The 14101-nt window shown below is 42.9% G+C and overlaps 1 protein-coding gene across 2 annotated transcripts; it reads right to left on the bottom strand.

Annotated features, from left to right (window-relative positions):
- Positions 1-366: 366 nt before the first annotated feature.
- LOC111975608 (von Willebrand factor A domain-containing protein 1) lies at positions 367-13793 on the bottom strand. Of its 2 annotated transcripts, none has more exons than XM_070444787.1 (5): positions 13058-13793; positions 9896-10447; positions 9265-9591; positions 8792-9067; positions 367-5946 (listed from the first exon to the last, which is right to left on the bottom strand). In XM_070444787.1, the coding sequence occupies exons 1-5, from the start codon at positions 13140-13142 to the stop codon at positions 5603-5605; spliced, it is 1584 nt and encodes a 527-aa protein (XP_070300888.1). In that variant the 5' UTR covers positions 13143-13793; the 3' UTR covers positions 367-5602. The 2 variants fall into 2 exon arrangements, with proteins under 2 accessions (XP_070300888.1, XP_070300890.1); XM_070444789.1 differs by lacking the exons at positions 8792-9067; positions 9265-9591 and adding exons at positions 6315-6590; positions 6853-7170 and having other exon boundaries at positions 13058-13747.
- Between the last annotated feature and the right edge of the window lie 308 nt (positions 13794-14101).

Genomic DNA, 14101 nt, shown 5'->3' with positions numbered 1-14101 from the left:
GAAGCGGTTAATTTTTATTTCAGCAAATTCCGGTGTTTCATCGTTTTGTCAAAGTTTGCATTGTTTTGATACCAGAATGTTATTTCTAAGCGTGTGTTGCAGTTGAAAAAGTTATTGTCTCTTGAGGGAAGAGCCTCAACAAAAAAAAATGGACTCACTTGTGTAAAAAATAATTGCTGTTTAATAGGCTAAATCTTAATGCAGATCAATCTATGTTGGGGCTGCAAGGCTACAGCATTTGACAATTTTGTCTAGAGATATTAATGGTCATACTGTACCTGACAACAATCATACAGTTGCCTGTGTGTGTGTGTGTGTGTTGTATTTATTTTTACACTCCAAAATGAAATTACTTAAAAAAGAAGAAGCATTTTACACTCGTTTTATTACATCATATGATATTAACATTGAGTACATAGAATACAAGGGTCGTTCCACTTGAAAAAGTACAAGAAAGTATTTCGACACCCACCATCTCAGATTGTTCATAAATCATTTCTGTAGTTAGAAACAGATTAGATTAGCAATCCTGCAAAATTATTTTGTTGATCTCTGAGAAATTAATCTAATTGATTGCATCCAAATTGGCCATTTAAATGTATAAAATTCGTATAATATTCAATAAATATAGTACTTAAAATCCGATTTCCACCAAATATTTTACTAACAATGTGTTACACATGACGAATCTCAAAAGCCACCCACGGACCCACCACACCAAAACCACCTCAACAACGAGTATATATCATCGGTTCTCTATATCTGAAAAGTAGTATGGAGCTGCGGCTCGGAGTATTGTTTCTTTATCCTATGTAATGCATTCTCAGTGAATTTGGTGATGTCCCCCGTTTATAGAAATCAATCATTGAAGTCGTTAGGTTTATGTGCCATTATACACCCTGATACTACCAGGTTCTGACCACTAGATGGTGCTGTTCCTGCTATTAGGTGATAAAAAATATATATAATTCCCTCCCCTCAATGTTGGTTTCCTTACCAGGTAAACACTAAAGTTTCTAGCATTTGTGGCACAAATCCAATGCAAGTCAATGGTACCTATATTAGCATTTTCACACTTCATGTCCAAATCTTCCTAATGTACCAAAACATGTATTGTGTAACTCAATAGCTAGGTTTCCATCCAATTGGCAACAGATTTTCATGTGAATATTCTAAAATCAACATAAAGAAAATATGCACATTTTCCCACCTGTGATGTGTTTCCACCAAACTGACTTGTTTCCAAAAAACAATTAGTAGGTGATGACTTAGTGCACACAAAATTTAGTTTTTCGCTCAAGTTTTCATATACCGAATAAACATTTTCAATGTGTTTCCATGGCATTTTCCATCGATAGTTTTGTCAACAAAACTGTTGAGTAAAATAGCAAATGTGCCTATCTGGTCTTGGCACATGCGCTCTTTAGCCAACAACTTGCAGTGCGGGTAGGCTGTGCAGATAGTGAGTCTACATGATGAGATTATTATGGATAAGAGACAGAATATTTTTATTTGTCAAACGGCAGTCAAGCATCGATCATCGTGTCACCAGAACAAGACCTTCAATATTTATTGGAAAAGAGCATCAAAGTCATCACTGTACTGTGTACTTTCACCACCCTGTGAAGTTCATTATCATTTATTTCATCTGTAGCCTAAGAAACTGCATGCTTTCCCGAGTCATAGTGGGAAGAGTCCTAGGGCTGTTATGGTGACCATAATACCACTTTGTTAACTGCTCAACACAGAATAGCCACATGTGCTATTAAAGCTTAAATCTTACGAGAAAATATATTTGCTATTTTATTCAATTGTATTTTTTATTTATTTTTATTTAACTAGGCAAGTCAGTTAAGAACAAATTCTTATTTTCAATGACGGCCTAGGAACAGTGGGTTAACTGCCTGTTCAGGGGCAGAACGACAGATTTGTACCTTGTCAGCTCGGGGATTTGAACTTGCAACCTTTCGGTTACTAGTCCAACGCTCTAACCACTAGGCTACCCTGTTCTTCATACTATAAAATAATGCAATGGAATTCTAAGCAAATCTTGTCTGCTAAATTAATTAGCCATATGGCATAGCCATATCAGGGCCTAACACAAGGACAACTCAAGAGTATGGTATTCTGTTATTCTGAAAGACTTCTTTAGACCTGTCTAAAATAAATAATGCATTTATTGTGATGGTATAGGCTGTATTACATGCATTTATAAGACTTTTTAAAATGTAGATGTTCCAAAGGCCTGCATCAGTGGCTTGTAGGCTATGCGTGGAAGCCAGGAGATGCTAAATGTGTTTATGTTAATTAACGGTCAATTACCATGAGACCGGCAGTTATTTGCTTGTCAATCACAGCTGACAAAATGTCATGACCGCCACAACCCTAGGGAGGACCACACACCATATCACTTTGTGACTCCAAGTTTACTTCGATATGATGGTTATTATATCAATATTTGTAATTTGCACCACCTTTTCTTGCATAATTAATTTTTCATACACAAAAAGATCCCACCGTGTCGGACGAATTAATGATCTGTCTGCATTGCTCGGGGCGGCAGGGTAGCCAGTGGTTAGAGCGTTGGACTAGTAACTGAAAGGTTGCAAGTTCAAATCCCCGAGCTGACAAGGTACAAATCTGTCGTTCTGCCCCTGATAGGCAGTTAACCCACTGTTCCTATGCCGTCATTGAAAATAAGAATTTGTTCTTTAACTGACTTGCCTAGTTAAATAAAGGTAAAATATATATTTTTTTGTACAATTGTAACGAAACTTCCTGTTTCCATCACAGCTGTCATGTTTTTTTTATATGTTGGACTTTACTGGCCTAAAACTTGTGGATGGAAATGTGGTTCCTGTTGTTACTTACAGATGATTTGGATATGAAGTGTAAAAATGCTAATATAGGTACAGTTGACTTGCATTGGATATGTGCCACAAATGCTAAAAAGAAACAGTGACTCGGTAAACAAAACCAAAGCATCGGTTGCTGTCATACCTTGTCCATAAACTGCTTACAGGGTAAGGAAACCAATACGTCAGTTTGTAATTTGCGTGAACTATCCCTTTATTAACATTGAGGCAGCATAGAGTTGTTGGGGGTGAGATTGGCGCAGAGTAGGCTGGTGGGAGGAGCTATAGAAGGTAGGGCTCATTATAATAGCTGGAATGGAATAAATGAAATGGTACCAAACACATGGAAACAACCGGTTGGACTCCGTTCCATTGATTCCATCCCGGCCATTACAATGAGCCCGTCCTCCTATGGCTCCTTCCACAAGCCTCCTCTGGATTGTCATGGGGGGTCTGTGGGTGACTTTTGACAATTTCTTTGGATTCCTCGTGTTTTAGTCATTGTTAGAAAAAAGTTTGGTCCAAATCGGATATTAGGTACTATATTTATTAAATATTATATGAATCCTATACATTTAAATGGCCAATTTGGATGCAAACAATTAGTTAATTTCTCAGAGATCAAATTATATTTCAACAAAATATTGTTGCTGGAATGCTTATCTAATCTGTTTTTTTACTACAGAAACTATTTCGGAACAATCTGAGATGGTTTGTGTCATGGCTTGCTGAAATGACATGGAACGACCCAGAAGATGAGATATGAGAGAAAATGTTTTCCTGTTTTCAGATATTGCAATTTATCTACCCTCTATATGAGACCAATGCATTGCTGTTCAATTGGAAAATGGGCTTCGTTTTTTGCATTATATTCACACTTAGGGGTCTACTGTGTAGCGGAGAAAGAGTTGAAAAAGTTGAACATAGGCCTGATTGTCACAGCCTGTGGTAAAAGATATTCCCACTAGATGGCGATCTTCACAAGCAAGTTCACAAGAGTCAGGCTGATGGGTTCATATGTTGACTGCAGCCTATTATGTGGAAGCTAAACTGAAAACTGAATATAGAAAATATGTGAGAAAGCGTACAAGTACATTTTGATTTTACATCTGGTTTATGAAGTGAATATAGTTCTCTTTTATCAGAAATAGTTAAAATGCCTATGTGTAACAGCATGCCCACAATATGACCAGATGGATCATGGGAGAGAAGATACGGTTATTCAAGAAAGTTAGGGGGTTCTATGTCTTCTTTGTTCCCCTCTATCCACCCTTCTTTCTCTTCATCCTCATCCACCTATCCCCCATCAGTGGCAATCCCTCTCATTGGAGTCAGAGAAATGGAATCCATCAATTTCGATCACAACAGCTCTATGCTGAAGCTACACTTCTTTTTCTTGACCAAGATGACCCAGGACCTCTCTTCCTTATGAAATGACAACATAATCCACTTACATGGCCTTCAGAAAGTATTCATACCTCTACTTATTACACATTTTGTTGTGTTACAGCTTGAATTCTAAATGGCTTAAATGTATTGTGTACATGCAATGCCCCATAATAACAAAGTGAAAACATGTTTTTAGACATTTTTGCCAATGTATCGAAAATGAAATACAGAAATATTATTTTCAGATGTTGTCATGCTCTGTCAAATTGGTTCTTAATCATTGCTAGGCAACCATTTTCAGGCCTTGCCATAGAAGTCAAAACTGTAACTCAGCCACTCAGGAACATTCACTGTCTTCTTGGTAAGCAACTCCAGTGTAGATTTGGATTTGTGTTTTACGTTATTGTCCTGCTGAAAGGTGAATTCCTCTCAAAGTGTTCGGTGAAAGCAGACTGACAAAGGATTTTGCCTGTGCTTAGCTCCATTACGTTTATTTTTTATCCTGAAAAATTCCCCAGTCCTTAACGATTACAAGCATACCCATAACATGATGCAGCCACCACAATTATGCTTGAAAATATGGAGCGTGGTAGTCAGTAGTGTGTTGTATTAGATTTGCCGCAAACATAACACTTTGTATTCAGACAAAAATGTAATTGCTTGCAGTATTACTTTTGCAGTATTACTTTAATGCCTTGTTGCAAACAGATTGCATGTCAATTAGGTTAGTATTGTGGAGTAACTACAATGTTGTTGAGCCATCCTCAGTTTTCTCCTCACAGCCCTTAAACTCTGTAACTGTTTTAAAGTCACCATTGGCCTAATGGTGTAATTCCTGAGCGGTTTCCTTCCTCTCTGGCAAAAGGGTTAGGAAGGACGCCTGTATTTTTGTAGTACTTATTGACTCAAGACATTTCAGCTTTTCATTTTTAATTAAGTTGTAAAAATGTTGAAAAGCATTATGTGGTATTGTGTGTAGGCCAGTGACAAAAAAATCTAAATTTAATCCATTTAATTTTGGGCTGTAACACAACAAAATGTGGAAAAAGTCAAGGGGTGTGAATACTGGATAATCAAGTGGTTTGAAGCGACATAGAGATGTGACTCCATTGTACCACAGCATTGATGTGTCAATAAAGCACTTCAAATTTAAAACATTTCCCCCACTTCAGCTCTCTGACTGCAGGCAAATCTCATGGATAACCGCAAAATACTGCTCTATCAAAGTGAGAGAGAAGGAGAGAGAGAGAGAAAAAGGGGTTATTACTTTCCTGTTGCAAAAGAGTGCTGTTAGCCATATGAAGACGACTACTTCCTTAAAATTACAATGACTATAATGTGGCGATTCAATAAATCGGTCAAGTCCAATATAAGGCTGGCAGACCTGTGTGTGTGTGTGTCTGTGTGCGTAGTGTCAGACCAGTTTGTGTGTGTGTGGTGCAGCAGAGCCCCTCTCCCCGGGCCGTGCGGTAGACAGGGGACACACACACTCGGCTGCTGGGGGCCAGGTGTGTGAGCAGCGTGGACAAGGAGCCAGGGAGCAGGTATAGGGAAGAGGACGCAGGGCGGGAGGGGATCTCTGTCTCACCCCTCTCCCAGCTGAGCCAGTACCCCCTCAGACCCTCTTCGTGGCCTCGCCACCGGACCTGCACCTCATCATGCCCCACTGGGGTCAGCTGGAGGTCAGCCAGGGCAGGCAGCACTGAGATACACACAGAGATAGAGGACAAGTTAGTGTCTGTGCTTTGTTATAAAAGCCATAAATCACAGAACGAAAAAAGAGAGGGACCAGGCCCAAAGGTAAAAGTGGGAGGGATGGACTCCTTATCAATGACTACGATAAATACACAGAGTATACAAAACATTAAGAACACCTGCTCTTTCCATGACATAGACTGACCAGGTGAAAGCTATGATCCCTTATTGATGTCACATGTTAAATCCACTTCAATCAGTGTAGATGAAGGGGAGGAGACAGTTTAAAGAAGGATTTTTAAGCCTTGAGACAACTGAAACATGGATTGTGTATGTCTGCCATTCAGAGGGTGAACAAAAACACACACATCTTACCCTCCTGAGTGCAGGCCTTGACAGACAATGCCTTCTCTTTGCCAGTGGAGTACAGGGCGCTGATGGTGACCAGGTATTGTGTCTCTTGCTCTAGACCAGTGAGCAGAGTGGTATTCTGATGTCCGTGTAGCATAACCATGTGGACCTGTCCACTGGGTAGAGCTCCATACTCTATCTGGTACCTCTGGACCTGCTCAGGCTGCAGAGGACCCCAGCTCACTCGCACCCTGTCAGGACCTGAGTCTGACACCGTGACCACCGCTGGGCTCAACACCTCTAGGGTGTGTGAGAGGAGAGGACAGGGAGGAGAGGGGAGGGGGATGACAGAAAAATAAAATAGATTATTATTATGCACAACAAGTTGTTCAATAATGTAAAAAGATTGTCTACCAGTGTTGATTTTCTATTAGACTATTCATATTTCTACAACGTCACTGAACTTTATATTCCACTCCCACATTCCTGACATCTATTCCAATCCCTTTCTTTCCATCCCCTCTTCCTCCTCTCCCAGTCTCTCTTCCTCCCGCACTCTCACCGGGCAGTGTGGTGAAGTTGGCACTGAGGGTGTTGAGGTAGTCCTGGTTGGACTTTGGGGTGAGGGAGGCAGTGTAGCTGGTGTCTGGTTGCAGACCACTCAGCTCTATCCAACTGGCATCCCCAGGGAGGGTCCGTCTGTGGTACTGCACCCCGCTGCTGGCCCCGCCACTAGGCTGACCCTTCCCGCCACCTGGCAGCATAGAATTGTAGTGGACCTCATAGAAGCCTGTATTGGCGCTGAGGACAGGACGCCACTGCAGCACAGCACTGTGGGAGGACACCTCTACCACCCGCAGGCCCTCAGCACGGATCAGCTCTAAGAGAGAGAAAGAGAGGGGGGGATGGGGGGGTGCGGGGAGAGATACACCTCAGGTCGGGAGTTTGCATGGACACTACAGAGGCTGCAATCTCAGGACTGTCTATAAACACTTGAGTCTGGCAACTCAGTTCTAGTCAAGTAGCATAGTCCCACCTCTGTTGTAGTGTTAGAAGTGAACACTGTATATGTGCAGAATGGTTTTATACAATGCTGTGCTGTTTGAAGTGCAAAATGTTTTATTTCATANCTACTCAGTACCCCTACTCAGTACCCCTACTCAGTATCCCTACTCAGTACTCCTACTCAGTACCCCTACTCAGTACCCCTACTCAGTACCTCTACTCAGTACCCCTACTCAGTACCCCTACTCAGTACCTCTACTCAGTACCCCTACTCAGTACCCCTACTCAGTACCCCTACTCAGTATCGAAGGCTTGGTTTGAATATAATTTTGTTGTTTTGTAACAGTTGTCACTTTCCATGAATCGAATGGCCATTGCGCAGTTTGGATGGTGGAATTATATTAGAGTGGAGTGGATGAACGTGCGCAGGTAGCCTAATCAGATGAAAACATTGTGAGTAGTTGTGTTAATGCCACACATAAAAAAGGTAATACATTTTACATATTAAATGAAAAATATTTAGGCAATATTGAAGTGTCAGGTTCTAGGTCAAGGAATAGCCACTTGGATCGGAAAGGAGCCAGAATATGTTAAGCTTTCCTGAATAACTGGGCCTGCTGGGCGCATATAGGCCTATGTGGACGACATGGGAGAATGAGAGAATGATGATCGGCAACAGACAGCGCATCAGTATCACAAGTAAAAATACAACCAGACTGGCATGCTCCTGTGCCTATCTAGAATCTGTCCAGAGTAGACCCACAGCTGATCTTGATGGAATGAATGGAATGACTTTTGCACCATTATTCAAATGACATTTTCACTGCAGTTTACAGCCTGGAGTAGAATTGCACTCAATTGTTCATTGGATTATGGTGTTGAAGGCTAGTCTAGGTAGGATAATTGTATTGTCCCTTAACAAGATCAATGGGGGAGCTTTTTGAGCTGCATGTTTTCACTGTTCTTTCATGTGCAATGATGCACCTGGCCTCTCTGCTGCCAATCAGTTATTCCTCTATATCTTGTTGATTTATTTAGAAAATGTGTGCATATTTGAATGATTTTATGTGTGGTATGATTGCTAGTTAACCTATTGCAGATCTGGATAAATGATCCAACTACCACTATTGTCAGTATGAATAGAGGGCAGGATAGATAGTTGACTGGTAGACTACAGTATATTGATCTGTGGTATAGTAATCACATGGAGAAGTGTAGTGCATAAGGGAAGTACCAAAGCACCTTGATAGGGAAGAAGCAAGTAAGCAGATGAGGGCATTTGGCTATATGGAATACATATCGTAAAACCTGCATAGTGGAAATTGTAAATCAGGGGAAAAACGCACTACCCTCCCCTGTTCCCAATAAAGAAAACACACTCCCCAGAGCAATGAAAAAAATCTAGACAACCCTCCCCTATTTTGGAACAGCCCCCCTAACCCAGTAAATGTCGAATTGTCCCTAAATCAATAGAAACACACCAACACACATCTTACCCTCCTGAGTGCAGGCCTTGACAGACATGGCCTTCTCTTTGCCTGTGGAGTACAGGGCGCTGACAGTAACTAGGTACTGTGTGTCTGGCTCTAGACCAGTGAGCAGAGTGGAGTTCTGATGTCCATGTAGCCTAACCGTGTGGACCTGCCCACTGGGTAGAGGTCCATACTCTATCTGGTACCGCTGGACATGCTCAGTTTGCAAAGGACCCCAGCTCACTCGCACTCTGTCAGGACCTGAGTCTGCCACTGTGACCACCGCTGGGCTCAACACCTCTAGGTTGGAGGATAGGAGAGGGAGAGGATGGGATGACACAAAAGAGAATATTATTATCCACAAAAAATGTGTTTAATAATGTAAAAATATATTCTGGTTGTGTTGATTTTCTATTATACTATCTGCTCATTTCATATATCTACCACATCACTGAACTCTCATCCCCCTCTCCCTCCCTCCCCCCCCCCCCTCTGACCGGGTTGTGTAGTGAAGGTGACACTGAGAGTGTTGAGGTAATCATGGTTGGACTGGGAGTTAGGGGTGAGGGTGGCAGTGTAGATGGTGTCTGGCTGCAGGCCCCTCAGCTCCACCCAGCTGGCGTCCCCGGGGAGGGTCCGTCTGTGGTACTGCCCCCCACTGCTGGCCCCGCCGTTAGGCTGACCCTCCCCACCACCTGGCAGAACAGAGCTGTAGCGGAAAAAGCTGTAGAAATCTGTGTTGAATCCGAGTACAGGACGCCACTGCAGCACGGCACTGTGGGAGGACACCTGTACCACCCTCAGGCGCTCAACACGGATCAGCTCTGAGAGAGAGAGAGAGGGGGAAGGGGATACAACTCAGTTGGGTAGAGTTTGCATTTACACTACAGAGGATTTCATCTGCAATCACAGTCCTGTCTATAAATACTTGAGTCTGGCAACTCAATTATAGTCAAGCAGCACAGTCCCACCTCTGCTGTGATGTTCAAAGTGAAAAATGTATGCTCTGAACTGTTTTATACAAGTCTGTGCAGTTTGAAGGGCAAAAAATTACATTTCATATACTGTCATCTATGTCCTCTGTCTTTGTGAGTCACTACCCCCCTCCCTCACCCCTGCCCCACACACCAATGATGGCCTCCCTCAGGTCCTCTGTGATGATGCTGATGTCATCGATGTCCACAAAGTACAGGTGGGACTCGATGGGRGSGGTCACCACCCTCRGRAGCACCTGGTAGTTCCCGTGTCCRYTAGAGACAGCCAYCASYGACACYCCRGCCMTTCTCAGCTCTGCCATTGGTCCATCCACCARGCCCYGCTSTACCCCYTCCGTTAGCCACACCAGCACRTTYGGGAGCTRRYWRTCATCCCCAGCRCCAGRRCTGGCTAGRAMCCCCTGMGCCAGRKTGAGGGCAGCCTCWGTGTTGGTGTCCCCCTGGAGCTGCKTSGTCCTCTGRAGTGCCCCCTGCAGGCCAGGCTGGGTYCTGTGGGCGTCCAGACCAAACTCCAGGTGTGGCTCAGTGCCCACCTGCAGCAGCCCCGCCCTCACCTGGCCTCGCCCCAGAGAGAAGGGGAGGAGCAGCTCGGACAGGAAGTGCAGCAGGCGAGTGAACTCGTAGGATGACACACTTCCTGAAGAATCCAACAGGAGCAGGATGTCCCCTTCACAACAGTTCAGAGCTGAGCGAGAGAGGGGGAGAGTGAGAGAAAGGAAGAGAGAGAGAGCGATCACACTGAAGCTATTTATCCCTGATAGCGTATATCTACAGAGAGAATTGTAAGCAGGCATGTGGCTGCAAGCCCAGGAACAGATTCCACAAGGCAACAAAAAAACACTTGTAATGAAAAGCTTTTCAAAACACATTGTTTGCCAATGTTATTACCTGTCGTGGTAGTTCTTTACTTGCTAATCTTCCTATGTCCAAATCTAAATATTAGCTCTTCTTTGTGTGATCAGTCAAAATAAACTTTATTGGTTTAAGCCATTTTATTCAAACACAGACTGGGATTCATGCCATAGAACACAGGACAACACAGGACAAGGGAGAGGAAAGGAAGCAGGGATGAAGAGACGAGTGCTAAAAGATGGATAAAGGTATGGGGTTGAGAGATGACTGTCAAGGGAGTGAGAGAAATTAAACAGATTAAAATCTGAGGATAGTTGGAAGAAAATGGACACAAACTAGAGAAAGAGAAACAAAACAACAGAGCGAGAGCGAGAGAAAGATAAAAAGAGAGACAGAGAACATTATGTGCAGAGAATAGCCACAGTCTGGCCAGACGCACTCTGAAGAGCACATTATAATGGTCACTGGATCTTTATTCTCAGAAACAATTGAGCCCCATTTGCTCTCTCAACCATCTACATACTATAATAATTTCCAGTAAAATCTAAATGGCTTCTACTAACACTCCAGTTTCTACACCCCAACTTCTACTAACAAAACAAAAACACACTTGCAGTAAATTCAAATATAGTAGCTCATACATTTTCATTTGTCCTGTGTCTGACTCAGCTCTCTGCCTCTCTGCTGTGTGTTCCTGGTGTGATAGAACGCCCAAGAGGCTGACTGCCAAAGCAGGTTGGCAACAGCTATACAGTATATGGTTGGTAAAACAGTAGACATACCTCTGTCACCTCAGGGACAAGGGCATGTCAGATGAAACCCATCTATTTTTCCATCAGCTGTCATGACCTGTTGTAACAGGTGCATAACCCTGCAGGAATGCAGGAGCAACCCAATGATTTTGCTGTTCTAACATGCTATTGGGGTGATGCACTGACATGCTCTGGTCTAGTAAGAACAATACAGGTATCATTCAATCACAAGCTGACGCCTGATGGAGGTACAGACGCAGACGCACAGACAAAGACATACACAACTGCCATCATCCAAAGGCACATATACATATTATGCATATTGCGTCACTTTTTCCACACATTTTATTTCACTTCCGGCAGAGCCTTTGTTATTTTTCATCTCCCTTTATCACTTTCGCACTCTCTCTCTCTCTGTGTCACCCACATAAGCTTCAGCTCTCTGTTCCTTTCAGAGAGCCCTCTTGGAACAACATTCCACAATCATTAAACTTTTATAGAGCGCTAGAAAATGATGGTGGTGGTAGGCAGAGAGAGGGAGGGAGGGATGAGAGGAAATGAAGGAGAACAGAGATGAGGGAGAACAAAGCAATCAGGAGAAAGGTATCAGCCAATGTCTGAAAACAACCATACAATAGTAACTAACACAGATGGAGAGGAGAGAGGAGAAGAGAGCGAGGGAGGGATGGGAATGGAGGCAGAGGCAGTATCTCCTATTAACCCCTTATAAAATAGATAGAAGCTTAGTGAAATATTGGGAGGAAAGACAGTGCATAAGTACTGGGAGAAAAAGAGAAGGATCACGAGAGAGAAGAGAACAAAGGGATTTGCAGCTCTCTTCCCTCTGCATTCCACAGTGAGGTGTTTGTGAGCAAGAGAGACTGCGTGTGAGAGATGTCATAGAGAAGAAGTATGGCTTTTCCTTCAAACCCTAAGTCTCTGTTTATGTAATTAAAAAGTAGCTAAAAAAATCCATTCAGCTTTGTTCCCACCTTTATGACCTGCAGAAAAATGTCTCCAAAGGCTTTGCTTAATATTTTTCAAATAAACCTGAGTCATAGATCCAAATGTTTACTTTTAATTAGTTGGGGACTACCATAAGCGTGGATATATTATTACAGCTTTGTTACTGTAATTTGGCAAACAGAATGTTACCCGTTTCCAGAAAAAATCTGTCCGAAGTCAGCAGGACAAATGTTTTTCTTGAAGACAGCAATATCAATGAAAGACAGAGCTTCCATTGTCTCCCTTTCAACTGTAATGCCAAGAGCTGGAAGGCTCTCTCTCACTCTCTCCCCCTCTCTCTCTCTCTCTCTCTCTCTCTCTCTCTCTCTCTCTCTCTCTCTCTCTCTCTCTCACACACACACACACACACACACACACACACACACACACTACAGAAAAAATATGAACTCAATAATAATACAATACACTTATTCTAGACCCTGTAAATAAGTTACTATTTTGCGTATTTAGGCTATACCACACTAATAGGCCATGTGATCAGATAAATATTACGATGCATCCTAAGGTCATTGTTAGAAAACGAATGATTATCTAATGATGTGACTGAGTATCCCGACTTTAATCAGCGCCAACTGCAGAATGGAACATTGTTGACAGTCTACAGGAAATATGCAAAAGCCATCTCTCTAACCGTGACACACCTGTATAAGGTAGGCTAAACTCACCTGTGTCAGGCACAACGTTTTGTGTGTTGCTTGGCCGGAGTAACACACCGAACAGCAAACAGGAAAATCCAAGCCACTCCATCATAAATTGGATCAATACGTTATGACGAAATAGACCTAACAAGTGCACCCAAAACGGGATCTTCCCAAGTCACTGTCCATGGCATTGTTGTACTGTATTACAGTTCCTTCCCTCTCACATTCCCTCGAGCTTCTCATGCGCCAAGGGATCAGTCCGTTTTTAGTTGTACAGCCTAATGGTATCAAGGCTGAAAAGTCATTACGAACTACCCCCCCTCCACACACACACACAAGGGCACTCGCGTGCGCACACACAAACAGCGGAGACCGTGTTATCCACACTACCTCATTTAAAACGTATTAGAAGGCGCGACACTACCACTACCACAGCACGAATTTACCCCCCTCTCCACAAGATCAACCGATAAGGAAGTGCTTCTTCGATTTCATGTCCTCCTCGGCTCTGCTACTGTTTCACCCTCCAATATATTTTGGTCCTCTACTGCCCCTTCTCTCTCCCTTTCTCAAGCGTCCTCCCCTCAACAGTCAATAGTTTTCCGGCGTCACTTTTGTTGGACTTCGTCCCTGTTTCGGACATTATCCAGAATGCTTCACATTCAATAGTACGAATGTGATTAAAACTTTATTGACTCCATTAGTAGGCTATTATGATCGCTCTACACTCATACACTACATGACCAAAAGTATCCTCATCGAAGATATCATTCCAAAATCATGGGCATTAATCTTAGGCCTCACTCCCCCCTATCTGAGATACCTAATGCAGCCCTCACCCTCCACATACACACCAGTCACATTCTGCCAGTCACATTCTGTTAAAGGTCCCCAAAGCACACACATCCCTGGGTCGCTCCTCTTTTCAATTCGCTGCAGCTAGCGACTGGAACGAGCTGTAAAAAACACTCAAACTGGGCCGTTTTATCTCCATGTCTTCATTCAAAGACTCAATCATGGACACTCTTACTGACAGTTGTGGCTGCTTCGTGTGATGTATCGTTGTCT

Source organism: Salvelinus sp. IW2-2015, linkage group LG1 (assembly GCF_002910315.2).
Source record: "Salvelinus sp. IW2-2015 linkage group LG1, ASM291031v2, whole genome shotgun sequence".
Taxonomy (NCBI): Eukaryota; Metazoa; Chordata; class Actinopteri; order Salmoniformes; family Salmonidae; genus Salvelinus; species Salvelinus sp. IW2-2015.
Note: the sequence above shows the minus strand (reverse complement) of the source record. Positions and strands in the feature narration are given on the sequence as shown.